Source organism: Octopus bimaculoides, chromosome 1 (assembly GCF_046866305.1).
Source record: "Octopus bimaculoides isolate indiv1 chromosome 1, ASM4686630v1, whole genome shotgun sequence".
NCBI lineage: Eukaryota > Metazoa > Mollusca > Cephalopoda > Octopoda > Octopodidae > Octopus > Octopus bimaculoides.
Window position 1 is genome coordinate 1,179,067 of NC_142928.1, and position 18,714 is coordinate 1,197,780.

Consider the following 18,714-nt stretch of genomic DNA (forward strand, 5'->3'; position numbering starts at 1 on the left):
CAGAGAGCTGCACCAGGGTCCAATTGTCTGTTTTGGCAAGGTTTCTATGGATTGAAGCCCTTCCTAATGCCGACCAGTTTATAGAGGGAATTCCTGATGATAGCTTTTGACTGTTGGTTGAAACTGTGACCTGGCTATGTAATAGAACAACTCTATTGTACAATAGATGTTGGTTTTATTGTTACCAAAGAAAATTTGACCAGTTTGAATAAACTGCTCCAATGAAAAACATTTAAATGTTTTTAGTTTTTCCTAGTTAATATCATCATCATCATCATCATCGTTTAACGTCCGCTTTCCATGCTAGCATGGGTTGGACGATTTGACTGAGGACTGGTGAAACTGGATGGCAACACCAGGCTCCAGTCTGATTTGGCAGAGTTTCTACAGCTGGATGCCCTTCCTAACGCCAACCACTCAGAGAGTGTAGTGGGTGCTTTTACGTGTCACCCGCATGAAAACGGCCACGCTCGAAATGGTGTCTTTTATGTGCCACCCGCACAAGCCAGTCCAGGGGCACTGGCAACGATCTCGCTCGAAAATCCTACAGGAGCCAGTCAGGCGGTACTGGCAACGGCCACGCTCAAAATGGTGCATCTCATGTGCCACCCGCACAAGAACCAGTCCAGGGGCACTGGCAACGATCTTACTTGGCTTGCCGGGTCTTCTCACGCACAGCACATTTCCAAAGGTCTCGGTCCGTAGTCATCGCCTCGGTGAGGCCCAATGTACGAAGGTCTTGCCTCACCACCTCAGCCCAGGTCTTCCTGGGCCTACCTCTTCCACGGGTTCCCTCAACTGTTAGGGTGTGGCACTTTTTCACGCAGCTATCCTCCTCCATTCTCACCACATGTCCATACCAGCGCAATCGTCTCTCTTGCACGCCACAACTGATGCTTCTAATGTTCAGCTTTTCTCTCAAGATACTTACACTCTGACGGGTATTCACATTGACATTACACATCCAACGGAGCATACTGGCTTCATTCCTTGCGAGCTTACGTATGTCCTCAGCAGTTACAGCCCATGTTTCACTGCCATGTAGCATGGTTGTTCGTACGCATGCGTCATACAGTCTGCCTTTTACTCTGAGTGAGAGTCCCTTTGTCGCCAGCAGGGGTAAGAGCTCTCTAAACTTTGCCCAGGCTATTCTTATTCTAGCAGCTACACTTTCAGCGCACCCACCCCCACTACTAACTTGGTCGCCCAGATAGCGGAAGTTATCGACTGCCTCTAGTTTTTCACCCTGAAATGAGATAGAAGTTGTTTCCTGTTTGTTTACAGTCTTTATTGCACCTGAACATCTGCCACAAACAAAAACTAACTTGCAGATATAATAGCTACACTTTTCTTTTTCAGTATCACCATCTTTGGCACTGGTGCAAAATGGCTCTCTTTGATAGAAGAAAAAGGTTTAAAACCAGGTAAGAACACTTAAGTGCAATCGAAATAATGATAATGAATAATCACATATTGTTGTCAGGTGGTGTTTTGTTGTCATTGCTGCCTTTGTCATCAGTGGCAGCCTTGAGTTCTACAGACAAGTGCATGCCATTACTGCCTACACACTCTGCTCTTTTGTTTAATGGCAAGAGTAAGTTTTATTTATCAAGCCTCAAAAAAACAACTTGCTGATAAGATCCTCTTTACCAGTGTGCCAGAGTGGTCACTTTTTTAGTAACATCAGCAGTAGTTGGTGAATTTCATTGTTGTTGTTTAGTTGTTTTTGCATCAAATATAGTGATCCAGATTCAATTTTCTAGATATTTAGGGACTGCCAAATATTCCTGCTACAATCACATCTCCTTTCTGGCTCTCTTCATTTACTCTCGCTTTTTATCTCTTTTCTTGTTCCTATCATCTCTCTCTTTCTCTCTTTCTCTCTCTCTCTCTCTCTCTATCTATCTATCTATCTATCTATCTATCTATCTATCTCTCGAAAGAAAGAAAGAAAGCAGCAAGCAAAAGGAGACAACACAAAGAACACAGGATTCTAGTCTTCTTTGGAACCAGTTATTTTCGGATCATTTTCTTTTGCTTTGTTTGTTTTTAACATTTACAATTTTATATCATTTTGAGAAGTTTATCAAGAAAACTGTTCAAGATTTTTACTCTTTTAAATATTAGTCAGAAGAGAAGGGGAAAATGGCCATGGCTTATGAAGGACATCGTGGAATGGTGAAATTAATCTGGCAGACACCCAGCCTGAAAACACTTGCAGGAAAAAAAAAAAAATTATGGGTAGAGAGGAAAACAAATTCTTACACCCTAAACAAGCTGAGGGTGTTAACCGGGTAGCGTGTTAGGCTAGACAGAAAACTACTGACATAGTTATGAAAATAACATATTTGGTAACCTACTTTACTAACAAGTGATGTTATGTTATGTGACAGCAACGCTGTGCAACATGAGTAGGCCCAGACTAACTATTAAACAATATAAGCTAAGGGCACCATGGGAGTAAGGGGTACCAGAGAGATTTTTTTGCTGTATCAGATTTTCTATACTCTTTTACTTGTTTCAGTCATTTGACTGTGGCCATGCTGGAGCACCGCCTTTTAGTCGAGCAAATCGACCCCAGGACTTATTCTTTGTAAGCCTAGTACTTATTCTATCAGTCTCTTTTTGCCAAATCGCTAAGTGACGGGGACGTAAACACACCAGCGTCGGTTGTCAAGCGATGTTGTTGGGGGGGGGGGAGCACAAACACACAAACATATACACACATACATATATATATACGACGGGCTTCTTTCAGTTTCCGTCTACCAAATCCACGCACAAGGCTTTGGTCGGCCCGAGGCTATAGTAGTAGACACTTGCCCGAGGTGCCACGCAGTGGGACTGAGCTCGGGACCATGTGGTCGGTAAGCAAGCTGCTTACCACACAGCCACTCCTACGCCTATAATACAGAGGAACAGGGGTTGGGGGTTAAATAGTTTGAAATGTGCTGAAAATTTGCGTTTTTCCTGTGATCCTAGTTATAATTTTATTATCCTATTATGGGTTTCAGCCAGAAGTTGTGGCCATGCTGGAACACTACCGTTAAAGTAAATAATCTATTTATATCGTTTACTGTTGTTTAGAGTTAATTAAATCCAATTGATAAACAGGTTGTATTGAATGTACTGTATTTGCACATGTATAAGTTTCACTGTAAAAGTTTGCTTCCCAACCAGATGGTTCTTGGTTCAATTCCGCTATGTGGCACTTTTGGCAAATGTCTTCTTTTATAGCCCCGGCTCAATCAGAGCCTGGTGTGTGTGTGTGTGTGTAATGACCAAATTATCGCAGAGCAACTGGAAATGAAGTGCTTTTCTCAAGAACACAACACAGTGCCAGGTCTGAAAATTGAACCCACAATCTCGCAATCATGAGTGCAACACCCCAACCACTAAGCCTTGTGCCTTCACAAATGCACACGAGCACATGCACACACACACATGCACATGCATGCACACACACACACAATCATCATCATCCTTATTTACATTTGACGGATATTTGTACTCATCTTGTTTGTTGTTAACACAACATTTCGGCTGATATACCCTCCAACCTTCATCAGGTGTCTTGGGGAAACTTCAAACCTAAGATATTTTTTGAGATTATTATTATTATTATTTGAGGTTAGTAACCCGTGCTCTTAACCACTACACCATGTGCCCACGAGTACATGGCGAAGTGGTTAAGAGCACGGGCTACTAACCCCAAGATTCCAAGTTTGCTTCCAGGCAGTGACCTGAATAACAACATCGAAAAATACCTTAGGAATGAGAACCCAGGTTCGAAATTCCCCCAAGATACCTGATGAAGGCTGGAGGGTATATCAGCCGAAACTTTGTGTTAACAACAAACAAGATGAGGACAAATATCCGTCAAATGTAAATAATGTACATAATTCCTCATCTCTCAAATATAGAACTGTATCATCACCATCATCATCGTCGTCATTTAATGTCCATTTTCCAAACTGGCATAGATTGAATGGTTTGACCGCAGTTGGCAAGCTGGAGAACTACACCAGACGCTAATCATCTGATCTGGCATGGTTTCTGTGTCTGGATGCCCTTCCTAATGCCAACCACTTTACAGAGTGGATTTGGTGCTCTTTAGGTAGAACTAACACAGGTGCTTTTTACATGGTGCCAACATGGGTGCTTTTTACCTATGTTAAAAAAAATCAAGTCTCATACAATTGCTGAGAGACCCTAATCTTTATTTAAACATTTCTCTAGAAGGAAAACTCTGAAAGTAACCCCTGTGACTTTGCATCCGATGATGCAGACCGGGTCTTCTTTGGGGGCAAATGTATACATTATTTCAGAGAGTGGGGTTGGCCTTGTACAAGGCCCTTCGTCACTTTAAAAAGCTTCAGACACAGACAGTCAGTCAGATGTGTGCATTTATGATGTGTTTATAATTTTTAATGCATCGGATTCCTGTAAATAATTAAATGTGTTGTTTTAAGATGAAATTTGTATTTTTTTTTTATATTGCAGCTGAAACACACAACCTGAAAGCCCTCAGAATGATTCTGTCAACAGGTTCCCCATTAAAACCCCAAAGTTATGATTATGTTTACAATCACATTAAGAGCAATATTCTTCTGGGATCAATATCTGGTAAGCTACTGTTTTGTCTTTTACTTGTTTCAGTCTTTAGACCGTGGCCATGCTGGGGCATAGCCTTGAAGAATCTTTACACAAATGAATCAACACCAGGACTTATTGTTTTGTTTTATTATTATTTTTTTAAACCTTGTGCTTATTCTACAGCTATAACCTCGAAACCAAAGCTAAGATCAAATCCCACTTGAAAGGAACACAATTTCTAGACATTGAGGAAATCCAAGAGAATGCGATGAGGCAGCTGCTCACTATCCCAAAGAAGGAATTCCAAGGCAGCATCCTTTCGGGGTCAATAAATTAAGTACCAGTTACGCACTGGGGTTGATGTAATTGACTTAATCCCTTTGTCAGTCCTTGTTTGTCCCCTCTATGTTTAGCCCCTTCTGGGCAATAAAGAAATAAGAAATGTTAGCACGCCAGGCGAAATGCTTAGCGGTATTTCGTTTGTCTTTATGTTCTGAGTTCAAATTCCGCCGAGGTCGACTTTGCCTTTCATCCTTTCGGGGTTGATTAAATAAATACCAGTTATGCACTAGGGTCGATGTAATTGACTTAATCCCTTTGTCTATCCTTGTTTGTCCCCTTTTTGTTTAGCCCCTTGTGATCAATAAAGAAATAAATATAAGTAGTAGGATATCGCCAAAGAAGTGTGATTAGAGAGTGCAGAGGGGAAGTGAGTGGTGTAAACCTGGGTATATGGAGAGTGTTGGTGGTGGATCGGTGGGTACCGAATAGCAAGGATACAGAGAAACGGGGCTGGGAGGACAGGATCGGGGAGTGAGAGCCAGGCATAGTGCTTGAAGGAGGAAATGTGAGGAAGAGAAGAGATGTAGATTGGTTTGATGGGGTGGGGTGTGTGAAAAGTTTCCTTGTTATGTGTGGATGGAACACAGGTCAGGGTCAGCAGATAGCAATAATACAGAGAGAGAGAGGGCGTATGGGTGGAACACACAGGTTGGGGGCTAGTGGAGAACAATGATACAGTGGTACAGGGCCAAGAGGACTGGATTGAGGAGTGGGAGGTAAGCATAGTGCAGGAAGTGGTAGGATTAAATTCTATAATGGCACATAAAAGTGCCCGTGCGGTGCCACATAAAAGCACCCTGCACACTCTGTGAAGTGGTTGGCTTTAGGAAGGGCATCCAACCTTAGAAACCATGTCACAACAGATGACTGGAGCCTGGTGCAGTCCCCCTCCTCCCCCCAGCTTGCTAGCTCTGGTCACATTGTTCAACCCATACCAGCGTGGACAACGGACATTAAATGATGGTGGTGATGATGATATATATCGTTACCATCATCATCAGCATCATTTATCACCCATTTTTCATGCTGGCATGGGTTAAACGGTTTGACAACGCTGTAGCATTTCAAGATACAGAGATTTGTGGGAGAAAATGTTGAGGTGGAAAAGATGGCGCTAGATGGGCGTGGCAAGAGACATAGGAGCGAGTTAGGGTCGGGGCTTTGGTGAGTTGGAGTGAAAGCAGGTAAGAGGAGGTGTTTACTAATGGAGTATAGCAGAGGAAAGCAATAGTTAAAGGCACAAAAAGGAGGTGACTGGTGGATTAGTGTGGGCTGGTATGAGAGAGGGAGGGGCAGCCTCTTTAATTTCCCTGACTCCTCATCATCATCGTTTAACGTCCACTTTCCATGCTGGCATGGGTTGGACAGTTTGACTGAGGACCGGCAAGCCAGGAGGCTGCACCAGGCTCCAACCTGATCTGGTGAGGTTTCTACAGCTGGATACCCTTCCTAATGCTAACCATTCCAAGAGTAATGGGTGTTTTTTACGTGCTACCGTCATGGGAGCCAGTCAGGTAGCACTGGCATTGATCACGCTAGAATGGTGCTTTTTATATGCCATCATCACAGGGGCCAGTCAGATGGTACTGACATCGACCACGCTTGAATGGTGCTTTTCTTGTGCCACTGGCATGGGAGCCAGTCAGGCGGCACTGGCATCAACCATGCTAGAATGGTGGTTTTTACGTGTCACTGGCACGGGAGCCAGTCAGGCGGCACTGGCATCAATCATGCTAGAATGATGCTTTTTACATGCCACTGGCACAGGAGCCAGTCAGGTGGCACTGGCATTGACCATGCCTGTCCATCATTAATCTTGGTCAATAATCCATACTTCATTTTTCTATTTAGTTTGCGAGATTCTTGATATAAATTCGTGTTTTGAAACAAATTTTGTTGCGTCTTGGGGCGGGGGGGGGGGGGTCATTATGCCAATAATAACAAGCGCTTCTTTATTAGTCAATTGGCTAAATGTCCATACTGTATGTTTTTTTTCTTTCCTTGCACTACTGATTTTAATGCTTACCATTTGATTAGAACTTTATATATTATAGAAATAAAGAGATCTCAAAGCAATTAGCAATTTAAATCAATTCAATCGTTAAAACACACAAGTATCTCTGATAAACTCAATTATACCGGAAAGCGCTAAATTAGCAAAGCTTGTTTACAGTGGTTTTTGTCCAGAGTTGCTTCCCTTACATCCTCCACACCATAAATGAAAGATTGTGGCACTCCGTCGGTTCCGGCAACGAGGGTTCCAGTTGATCCTATCAATGAACAGCCTGCTCCTGAAATTAACGCGCAAGTCGCGTGTACCCTTAACGTAGTTCTCGGGGGAGATTCAGCGTGACAAGGCTGGTCCCTTTGAATTACAGGTACAACAGAAACAGGAAGAAAGAGTGAGAGAAAGTTGTAGTGAAGGAGTACAGCAGGGTTCGCCACCACCCGCTACCAGAGCCTCATGGAGCTTTAAGTGTTTTCACTCAATGAACACTCACAACGCCTGGTCTGGGAATCGAATCCGCGATTCTATGAGTCCGCCGCCTGATATACCCTCCAACCTTCATCCGGTGTCTTGGGGAAATTTCGAACCTGGGTTCTCATTCTTAAGGTATTCTTCAATGTTATTATTATTATATGCCCGTGGGCCCACGGACATATGGCATAGTGGTTAAGAGCACTGGCTACTAACCCCTAGATTCTTAGTTTGATTCCCAGGCAGTGACCTGAATAATAATAATAATAATAATATCGAAAAATACCTTAGGAATGAGAACCCAGGTTCGAAATTTCCCCAAGACACCTGATGAAGGCTGGAGGGTATATCAGCCGAAATGTTGTGTTAACAACAAACAGGAGGAGGACAAATATCTGTCAAATGTAAATAATGTATAGAATTTCTCTTCTCCTTTTAGAGAAGGCTGCAGAACAATCTTAATAATCGACTTGGCTGACAGCTGTGACTCTCCCCAGCTGTGACTCTCCCCAGCTGTGACTCTCCCCAGCTGTGACAATGCCCCTTTTGTAGAGAAACCCACAGGTCTGAGAAACCTGGACACTGCATGATTGCATGTAGAACAGTTGCGTTGCTCTGCCCGCACGAAGGCACGTTGGCGAAACCGAGACACCGTGCCTTGTGAGTTTATCCCGAACTGGCAATTCCCTCGCTCACGATTCTTTGTTTTATAACAATGGGTCAGTCCACTTTTTAGTCACTTGAGGGGTGGTTGGAATCTTTCCACAACATATATATGTTTGTGTCCACTACAGTCACTCGCAAGACATTGGTCATCCTAGGGCTATAGTAGAAGACATTTGTCCAAGTTGCCATCCAGTGGGACTGAACCTGAAACCCCATGGTTGCAAAGCAAGCTTCTTAACCACACAGCCGTGCACCATGCATAAGAATAGAAAATCATAAAACGACCTCATTCTGCAGACTAAACCATATATACATCATCATCATCATCATCATCATCATCATCATAGGCACAGGTGTGGCTGTGTGGTAAGAAGCTTGCTTCCCAACCACATGGTTCCAAGTTCAGTCCCACTGCGTGGCACCTTGGGCTGACGAAAGCCTTGTAAGTGGATTTACCAGCATGGAAAGCAGACATTAATTGATGATGATGATGAATTCTGAATTATATTATATTATCATTTGATCATGGTTTTATTTTTCAGGTGGCACTGATATAATTGCATGTTTTATGGGACAAAACTGGACAATTCCTGTCTACAGAGGAGAAATACAGTCTTTTGCTCTTGGTTGTGCCATGGAAAGTTGGGACGAAAATGGTAAATCCTGCTTCTTTTTTTTTTTTTCTTTCTCTCTCTCTCTTGTGTTACATATACACCCAAAGACACAGATATTTTTATGCACAAGCATGGCTGTATGGTATGAAGCTTGCTTCCCAACCACATGGTTCCAGGTTCAGTCCTACTGCGTGGCACCTTGGGTAAGTGTCTTCTACTATAGCTTTGAACTGACCAAAACCTTGTGGGTGGATTTGGTAGACGGAAACTGAAAGAAGCCCATTGTATATATCTATATGTATATGTTTGTGTGTCTGTGTTTGTCCCTCCACCATCTCTTGACAACCAATGTTGGTGTGTTTACATCCCTGTAACTTAGCAGTTCAGTAAAAGAGACCGATAGAATAAGTACTAAGCTTACAAAGATTAAGTCCTGGGGTCGATTTGCTCGACTAAAGGCGGTGCTCCAGCATGACCAGTCAAATGACTGAAACAAGTAAAAGAGTAGAGTAATGTAAAAAAGTTTCACTTATAGATGTGTCTCTACATAAAATAAATTTCTCTATTACAGAAATAATTAACAACTAAAATTAATCTTTAATTAATTTAAATCTTATGATATACTTTCTCTTTTTTTTTCAGGTCACCATGTTTTAGGGCAGAGTGGAGAGCTCGTCTGTACAAAACCGTTTCCATCAATGCCAATATATTTCTGGAATGATCCTCAGAATTTCAAATACAAAAAGGCCTATTTTTCTAAATTCGCTGGTACACCTCTTTCATCCTTTCTTTGACTGATTCGTTTTCTGCTTCAAAATACTTCACTCACTCATTCACATTTCTTTCCTTTCATCATCAATCATCAAAATCATCATCATCATCATTGTTTAACGTCTGCTTTCCATGCTGGCATGGGTTGGACAATTCGACTGGTGGGGTCTGGGGAGCCAGGCGGCTGCACCAGGCTCCAATCCGATCTGGCAGAGTTTCTACAGCTGGATGCCCTTCCTAACGCCAACAACTCTGAGAGTGTAGTGGGTGCTTTTTACCTGCCACCAGCATGAGGGCCAGTCAGGCAGCACTGGCATCGGCCACACTCAAATGGTGCTTTTCACGTACCACCGGCATGTATGGTTTAGTATTCATGATTTGGTATCACTCTGTCAATAAACGTTATGTAAATAAACTTCTTTATTCTTCAGGTGTATGGGTACAAGGTGATTTCTGCAAGATTAATCCTGACACTGGAGGTATTGTAATGCTGGGTCGGAGGTGAATAATCACACTTCTTGTCTCATTTTATGTGAATATATATATCTTAAGTTGTAGCAATGTGGTGTAATAATGAAATCAGCTTGCAATCATGAGGTTGTGAGTTTGATTCCCAGGCCGGGCTGTGTGTTGTGTCCTTGAGCAAGACACTTCATTACATGTTACTCCAGTTCACTCAGCTGTAGAAATGAGTTGTGACGTCACTGGTGCCGAGCTGTATCGGCCCTTTTGCCTTTCCCTTGGATAACATTGGTGGCATGGAGAGGGGAAGTTTGTATGCATGTGCACATAATGATCTTATTGTAGTGGAGGTAGTTTGAATTCCAGTATCGATAGCTGAATCAGTTATAAACATCATCGTTGGTTTTCATATGAAATTATTTAGGGGTCAGCATAAGTAGGTATAAAAGGGTTAAGGAACCTGGGTTCTCATTCCTAAGGTATTTTTCGATGTTATTATTATATGCCTGTGGGCCCATGGGCATATGGCATAGTGGTTAAGAGCACGGGCTACTAACTCCAAGACTCCGAGTTCGATTCCAGGCAGTGACCTGAATAATAATAATAATAATAATAATATCAGAAAAATACCTTAGGAATGAGAACCCAGGTTCGAAATTTCCCAAGACACCTGATGAAGGCTGGAGAGTACATCAGCTGAAACGTTGTGTTAACAACAAACAAGTTGAGGACAAATATCCGTCAAATGTAAATAATGTAAATAATGTACATAATTCCTCATCTCTCGAATATAGAACTGTATCACCACAACTGAGGTCCCCATGCAAGACTACAAACCTTGGGAGGTGGTTTTATGCTAGATGATGAGAGAAGGGACCAGAGCAGAACAGGTTTCTTGCTGTAAAGGGACCACATAGCTACACACATTATCATGTGTAAGGGGCAGGCTGACAGAGTTGTTAGTATGCTGGGTAAAATGCTTAGCAGTATTTCATCTTTACATTCTGAGTTCGAATTCTGCCCCTTTCACCCCTTCAGGGTTGACAAAATTAGTACCAGCTGAAGAATGAGATTGATGTAATCGACTTAATGGGGTTCCTCGAAATTGCAGGTCTTGTGCCAAAATTTGAAATCATATATATATAGTGCCCCAGCTTCAGTACTGCAATAAACCACAAGCAGGGCTGGATTAAGACCCATTGAGGCCCTAAGCACTTAAAAGATTTCGGTGCCCCCATAAAAGATTATGTAATTCAAAATATAAACAATAACAAACCATAAAATAAATCCTTATTTTTCAAAATGAAACAAAACAGTAAAAGAGAAAATAATGTCTATTTTTGTTTAATTCCACTTTATTTATATTTGAAAAGTTTCCTCCTACTTTTTTGAATTGCAAAATCTTTGATCAGACCCTCAAAATTAATCTTAGGTAACACATCTGCATCTATGCTTAGTAGAGATAAAGGCATCCTGAATATTATTTTATCAAGTTTAAAGTGATTTTTTTGTGCCGTAAACCATTTACCATTTCTGTGCTGCCCCCTCCTTCCCTTGATGGCCTAAACACCTGCTTATTTTGCTTAATGGTTAATCCAGCACTGACCACAGGCATGCTAGTTCAAATTTTAGCCATTCTAGCAGAGAAATCAAAAAGAAATGAAAACATTCCTTCCTATTACATACATCTTTATTCAAACCTTCCACTTTCCATAATGTTTTTATTGCAGTGATGGTACCTTGAATCCCAATGGAGTACGATTTGGAAGTGCTGAAATTTATCAAGTTGGTAAGTCAGTACAAAAAATTTGACATTATTCTTATTTTTCACTCCAAACTTTGTTGACAGTGTGTATTATGTTCTTTGGGGAATTCCTCAAAACTACATAATACTGTTTTGGTGATGTTCGTCATCATTTAGCATCCACATTTCCATGAATTTGTGGAGATAGATTTCATTTGACCGGAGGCCTTTCCCGTTGCCAACCCTCACCTGTTTCCAAGCGAAGTAAGATTTTCCTAATGGTCAGACATTGTTTTACACAGAAGATTAGAAATGAACGGCAGTAATTGTATAATGGTAAAGTTCTCATGATGTCAAGACAAGGAGACCTACACACGCACACACACACACACACACACACACTCACTCACACCACCAATATATCACCTTAGCATCTGCTTTTCCATGCTGGCATGGGTTGAACAGTTCAACTAGATCCAAAGTGTCAAAGGACCTTACCTTGCTCAAATATCTCATTTTTGGCACGATTTCCACAGCTGGGTGCCCTTCCTAATGCCAACCACTTTATAGAGTGTATTTGGTGCCTATGTGACACCATCATCCGTGCCTTTTAGGTGTTAGGGGATTAAATGGGTGGGGTGAAGGTGACAGGGTAGATCCCCTCATGTGTATGGAAACATTTTGTATCTTGGAAGAGTCGTTATACCAATATTATTATTATTATTATTTTATGTTTGACTTTTGCTTTGCATTTGTACAAGTTGGATCCAAGTCTCATCCAGAGACCCCAAGAGACAACAAGTTAGAAGTTCATGTTGGTGTTATGCCTAGGGTACCATATATTTGGTTTTGTACATAGTATTGTTCTAGAGAATGTTTAAGAAAATTAGGAGTTTGTTTTAAAATTTGAGATTACATAGACAGTATTTTACGTAGGATATGGGCAATTCCCATGAGAATTATCTTTTGAATTTCTGCCATTTTGGGGTTTCCTGGTAACTGAGCTAGGTAGGAATCAGCCCCTTTTGCCAGCATTCCTAGGGCACCTACAACAACAGGTGTTGTTTTAGTCTTCAGGTTCCACATTTTGCCAATTTCTATTTCAAGATCTTTATACTTGCTCAGTTTTTATTATTATTATTATTATTATTATTATTGGCATAACAAAAGAAGTGCAGAAGTATTGACATGGTTTTAAGTAATCCCACTTTTAATATGATTGTAGTTGAAACATTTGTTGAAATCCAAGATTGCCTTTGTGTGGCTCAAAGGAAAATGGATGGATCAGATGAACGAGCAGTCCTTTTTATCAAAATGGCAAATAACCAGCAATTCACTGAGGAACTGAAGAAAGATATCTGTTCTCACATCCGCACATCTTTATCGAGTCGGCATGTTCCTGCTCGAGTCCTTCCTATCAAAGATATTCCAGTAAGTATCTTTTAACCGTTCTTATATTAGTTGCCTCGGCAAACCATTTTCTTTTACTCTTTTACTTGCTTCAGTCATTTGACTGTGGCCATGCTGGAACACCGCCTTTTATAGTCGAGCAAATTGACCTCAGGATTTATTCTTTGTAAGCCTAGTACTTATTCTATCGGTTCTCTTTTGCCAAACCGCTAAGCTACGGGGACGTAAACACACCAGCATCAGTTGTCAAGTGATGTTGGGGGGACAAATACAGACACACAAACAGATATACACACATATATACGACGGGCTTCTTTTCTGTTTTCCGTCTACCAAATTCACTCACAAGGCTTTGGTCGGCCCGAGGCTATAGTAGAAGACACTTGCATGAGGGCCCGTCAACCGGTACTGGCATTTACGACACCTGAATGGTGCTTCTTAGGTACCACCAGCATGGGAGCCAGTCAGGTGGCACTGCCAACAATCACGCCCAAATGGTGCTTCTTACACGCCACCGGCACAGGAGCTTATCAGACAGTACCGTCATTGGCCACAACAATGACTTCATTTGCCTCAACAAGTCTTCACAAGCACGGTTTATTGCCCAATGATTGATGGGTACTCTTAAATGGGCCAGTTATGCAACACTGGCATAGGCCACAGTTACGGTCTCACTTGGTTTGCCGGGTCTTCTCAAGCACAGCATATCTCCAAAGGTCTCAGTCACTTGTCCTCACCTCCATGAAATAGTTTTACTCGTTTATTCTTGTGAGAAAGGATTCAGTCTCAGGATGATGAGGATGATGATTAAACAATGATGATAGTAAATCACCTAAGTCAGTGATTCTCAACCATTTTTTTTATCTATGGACCCCTTTGATTACTATTTTATTCTGGTGGAACCCCATAGCCATTCCATGTTTAAAAACTAGTTTTATAGATACTTCTTTCAAAATTCCTGTTTTTGTTATTGAAACGAAAACTTGCAGAAGTTGAATAATGTAAAACATTAGAGAAAGAAACCTGTTTCTTGCCATAGACACGTTTAAATCAAAACATTGTATCATAGTTGTGGCCATTGTCGGTGTCACTTGTGCCAGTGGCACGTAAAAAGCACCTTTCAAGTATTGGGTCCCACGGAGGCAATGATAAGTGACCGAGACTTTTGGTAATATGCTGTGCTTGAGAAGGAAGATCCGTCAAACCAAGTCAAATTGTAGTCATGGCAGATACTGGTGTCACACAACTGGCACATAAAAAGCACCCATTCCACTCTTGGAGTGGTTGGCATTTGGAAGGGCATCCAGCTGTAGAAACATTGCCAAATCAGACTGGAGTCTGGTGCAGCCCTGGTCAAACCGTCCAACCCATGCCAGAATGGACAATGGACATTAAATGATGATGATGATTTACATGGACCCTTAAAATACTACTGTGGATCCCTAATTTGCTATTTTGCTAGCATAGACACCCCCCCCCCCCCCCCCCCGCCCAAAAAAAAATCTGTGGACCCTGGTTGAGAACCACTGATCTAAGTATTCAGTTTTGTATCACTCACCAAGTCTCTTTGTAAGGAAAAACTTTTTGAGGGGCACTATCAGAAACATCATCATCATCATCATCATTTAATGTCTGCCTTCCATACTGGCATGGGTGGGAGGGTTTGACAGGAGCCAGCCAGCCAGGTAGAAGCTTGCACCAGACTTCTGTGTCTGTTTTGGCAGGATTTTTACGGCTGGATGCCCTTCCTAACACCAACCACCCATCAGAGTGGACTGAGTGCTTTTTATGTGGCACAAGCACCGGCAAGGTCAGTTTTGGCCAGGTTTATACAGCTGGATGCCCTTCCAAATGCCAACCGCTTTACAGTGTGGACTGGATGCTTTTTAAGTGGCACCTGCACTGACAGGGTCGCCAAGTACCTTGCAAGACAAAAAAGAAATCTTTTGAGAGGGGAAGGGGTATTGGAGGAGGTGATCTTGTATCAGATGATGAAAGGTTATAGTGAGACAGAAACAGGTGTCTTGCTGTAGAGGTGGTACAAGGTTACCCAGCCGGAGAGAGAGAGAGGAGGAGAGATTAGGAATGAAGGCAGAAACAGATGTACTGCTGCAAAGGAGATACATGGTTACCCAACCTGAGGGAAGAGCAGGAGAGAGAGAGAGAGAGAGAGAGAGAGAGTGGTAGACAGGAGGATGGAGATGGTGGCAAAATGCTGGGCATACTCACAAGGGACAGGGATCAGAATATAAATGGGTTGGTTGAGTAAAGGAAGAGAGAGATATAGATGGTGGCATACCCTTGAGGTTTGAACATCATAATGTAAGTGGCTCAGAATTCAATTATAGATCTTTCCTGCTTTACTCTTTTACTTGTTTCAGTCATTTGACTGCGGCCATGCTGGAGCACCGCCTTTAGTCAAGCAAATCGACCCCAGGACTTATTCTTTGTAAGCCTAGTACTTATTCTATCGGTCTCTTTTGCTGAACCACTAAGTTACGGGGACGCAAACGCACCACCATCGGTTGTCAAGCGATGTTGGGGGGACAAACACAGACACACACATATATATATATATATACATATATATGACGGGCTTCTTTCAGTTTCCGTCTACCAAATCCACTCACAAGGCTTTGGTCAGCCCGAGGCTATAGTAGAAGACACTTGCCCAAGGTGCCACGCAGTGGGACTGAACCCGGAACAATGTGGTTGGTAAGCAAGCTACTTACCACACAGTCACTCCTGCACCTAAATTTAAATTAATTTCATACAGCTAATCAGTCGTATTTTTTCCTTCATTAATAAACTTGAACTTAAATATTTTCATCTTTGTCAAATCAAAATACCAATATTTACCAATAAATCATTTTTTAATTTTTTTATTTATTTATTTTTTTTAATATTTTCTAGTATACTATAAATGGGAAAAAAGTTGAAATAGCCATCAGCAAAATCATAAGCGGCCAAAATGTGTCACAACGTGGCACTTTATCAAATCCAGAATCCTTGGATCTTTACAGCAATATTGAAGTCTTGCAGAATTATTGACCAGTTAAAAAGTGAATCTGATCTCGTCTCTGAATCCTGAGGAAATAATTCAGCCTAGAATACTTGCCACTTACCGAAAGTGATCTTTATATTTTTGGTGATAATTATCAGGGGTGTCTTTGTATATAGTGATGTATTTATCGAGAAAATTTGAATTTCTGTTGGGTTTTTAAAAAATTTTTTATATTGTACTTTTTCCCAGATTGTTACTGATGTAAGAGCGATTAATTTTTATCTTAATTAATCCTACTAGTTTACCCGCTTTGATCTCTCCGATTCCATAAGAAGAGGAGGCAAGAGACAACTTATTACTACAAACTACTGGAAGGATTGATTTGATTTTATTTTTTTTCCCTCCATGTTTCCCTCTATCGCAGAAAGTTTCTATCAGGTCCAAATACACTTGAAAAATACCATAAATTGCTATTTTTATAAACCTTGCCCTCCACACTCCCCAAATGCTACAGCTTTTACCAGCTTTACTAAAAAATGTTAAAGCCATTTTAAACATTGTAAGTTTTGTTTCCACAAGGTATTTTGTCTGCCCTGTTCTTGTCCAGTCATTTCATCAGGTATTTGTTTCCAAATGGAAATGGTTTTAATTCATACTTTTTATGATGAACTCCAAAAATCCTATTTATGGACCTCAGGGACCCATTCACAGGGCTGCTACTTAATTTGAATCTATCCAACATCAAAACAGATAAGACATATCTTCCTCTATAAGATTCATTAGTCTATTACAAGAAACTTACCCAACAATGAGTTGAACTCGGCAGAACAACCTACAAGCATCCAGTCTTTATGTGCTAGTAACCTAATCATCTAATACAGCAGTTCTCAACCGCGGCCCCAGGGCCACATGCATCCTTCCTGCAAACCCTGACGGTCTTCTGTCTTTAAATATAATAAACCTTTCTTTGACTTGTTTTACCTTTTTTAGTGTGGCCCCTAAAACAATCCAGGCTTTGGATCTGGCCCCTGATATAAAAAAAGGTTGAGAACCACTGATCTGATATCTTGACCAACTGGGTCATTAAAAGTTAAACATAATTGGCCATAGACACAATACGCCTGTTACCATTAGCATGGTACTCACTGCCTACCCTTTGGTAGGCTGTCTGCAGCCTCTGAGTTACTATAGGTGAGGTGAAAAGTGTATAAAATGCTCAACCATGAGAATATACCAGAAAAAAATAATGCCATGGAAAAATAAAGAATAGGTGGATACATGCCACAGAGTGTGACAAGGCTGGCCCCTTTCGAATTACAGGTACTACTCATTTTTGCCAGCTGAGTGGACTGGAGCAACATGAAACAAAGTGTCTTACTCAAGGACACAAACAGACTGCTAGGAATCGAACCCACATCCTCATGATCGTGAACTGAGTACTCTAACCATTAAGCCACACATCTTGTCGATGATTTTATTTATAAATGTGTAAGCAAAATAAATTAGTGAAAGGTAGACCAAGCCGAAAATGAAACAAACAGGCGAGATGTGGTCCTGTCTAGGAGGGCAATAATTCTGAATAGGGACTGACTCGGACTATGACAACCCATGCCATCATGGAAAGCAGACATAATGTGATTATAATGATGAGGAGGAGGAAATCCTTAAGCCATTTGAATATGGCTTTGCATTGAATCATTAGGTTGTTGCATAAAATTCCTTATAGTATTAGTTTAAACTCTCAACACTGAGTTCAAATCCTGGGTTGGTGTGGAACTTGTGAGAAAATCAGACCAGATGCCTTGCAGTCTTTGTTTCCTGGTTCTTTGCATTCTAATTTCAAATCCCACCATGGCCTATCCTTGGGTGGGTAAATTCAATCCATCGTCTTGGTTTCAAACCACCACCTGTCCCCTTATAAAGTTAATCCCGTAACATTGGTGGGGAAAATATTTTGAATCTCACTTGAAAATCTATTTCTTAGAATATTTTAATATTTTTTAATACTCAGATACATCTGTACACATCTAAATAAAGATTTTCATAAAACAGCTGTTTGTTGTTCTTTTACTCTTTTACTTGTTTCAGTCATTTGACTGCGGCCATGCTGGAGCACCGACTTTTAGTCGAGCAAATCAACCCCAGGACTTATTCTTTGGAAGCCTAGTACTTATTCTATAGGTCTCTTTTACCGAACTGCTAAGTTACGGGGACGTAAACACACCATCAGTTGTCAAGCGATGCTGGGGGGGGGGGGGGGGCAAACACAAACATATATATATATATATATATATATATATATATATATATATACATGTATACGACAGGCTTCTTTCAGTTTCCGTCTACCAAATCCACTCACAAGGCTTTGGTGGGCCCGAGGCTATAGTAGAAGACACTTGCCCAAGGTGCCACGCAGTGGGACTGAACCCGGAACCATGTGGTTGGTAAGAAAGCTACTTACCACACAGCCTCTCCTGCGCCTATAAAATATGAGATCGTCTGGGATTCGAACGCGGGACCTCTCTCACTCTAAGCAAAAATCATACCCCGAGACTAACGAGCCAACTTTGTATTATTAACACCATTCTTTTGTTAAGGTTGTTTCTACAGAAATTATTCCCAG

General features: G+C 41.4%; 1 protein-coding gene across 1 annotated transcript in view; it reads left to right on the forward strand.

Moving 5' to 3' along the window:
- The window catches only part of LOC106878069 (acetoacetyl-CoA synthetase), a 51,445-nt gene extending 33,304 nt beyond the window's left edge, over positions 1-18,141 (forward strand). The window contains exons 11-18 of the mRNA XM_089347412.1: positions 1,360-1,424; positions 4,504-4,626; positions 8,626-8,739; positions 9,340-9,465; positions 9,900-9,969; positions 11,661-11,719; positions 12,900-13,105; positions 15,998-18,141. Coding sequence (XP_089203538.1) covers positions 1,360-1,424; positions 4,504-4,626; positions 8,626-8,739; positions 9,340-9,465; positions 9,900-9,969; positions 11,661-11,719; positions 12,900-13,105; positions 15,998-16,135 — 901 coding nt within the window. The 3' untranslated portion in view covers positions 16,136-18,141. The remainder of the gene's footprint in view (positions 1-1,359; positions 1,425-4,503; positions 4,627-8,625; positions 8,740-9,339; positions 9,466-9,899; positions 9,970-11,660; positions 11,720-12,899; positions 13,106-15,997) is intronic.
- The last annotated feature ends 573 nt before the right edge of the window (positions 18,142-18,714 follow it).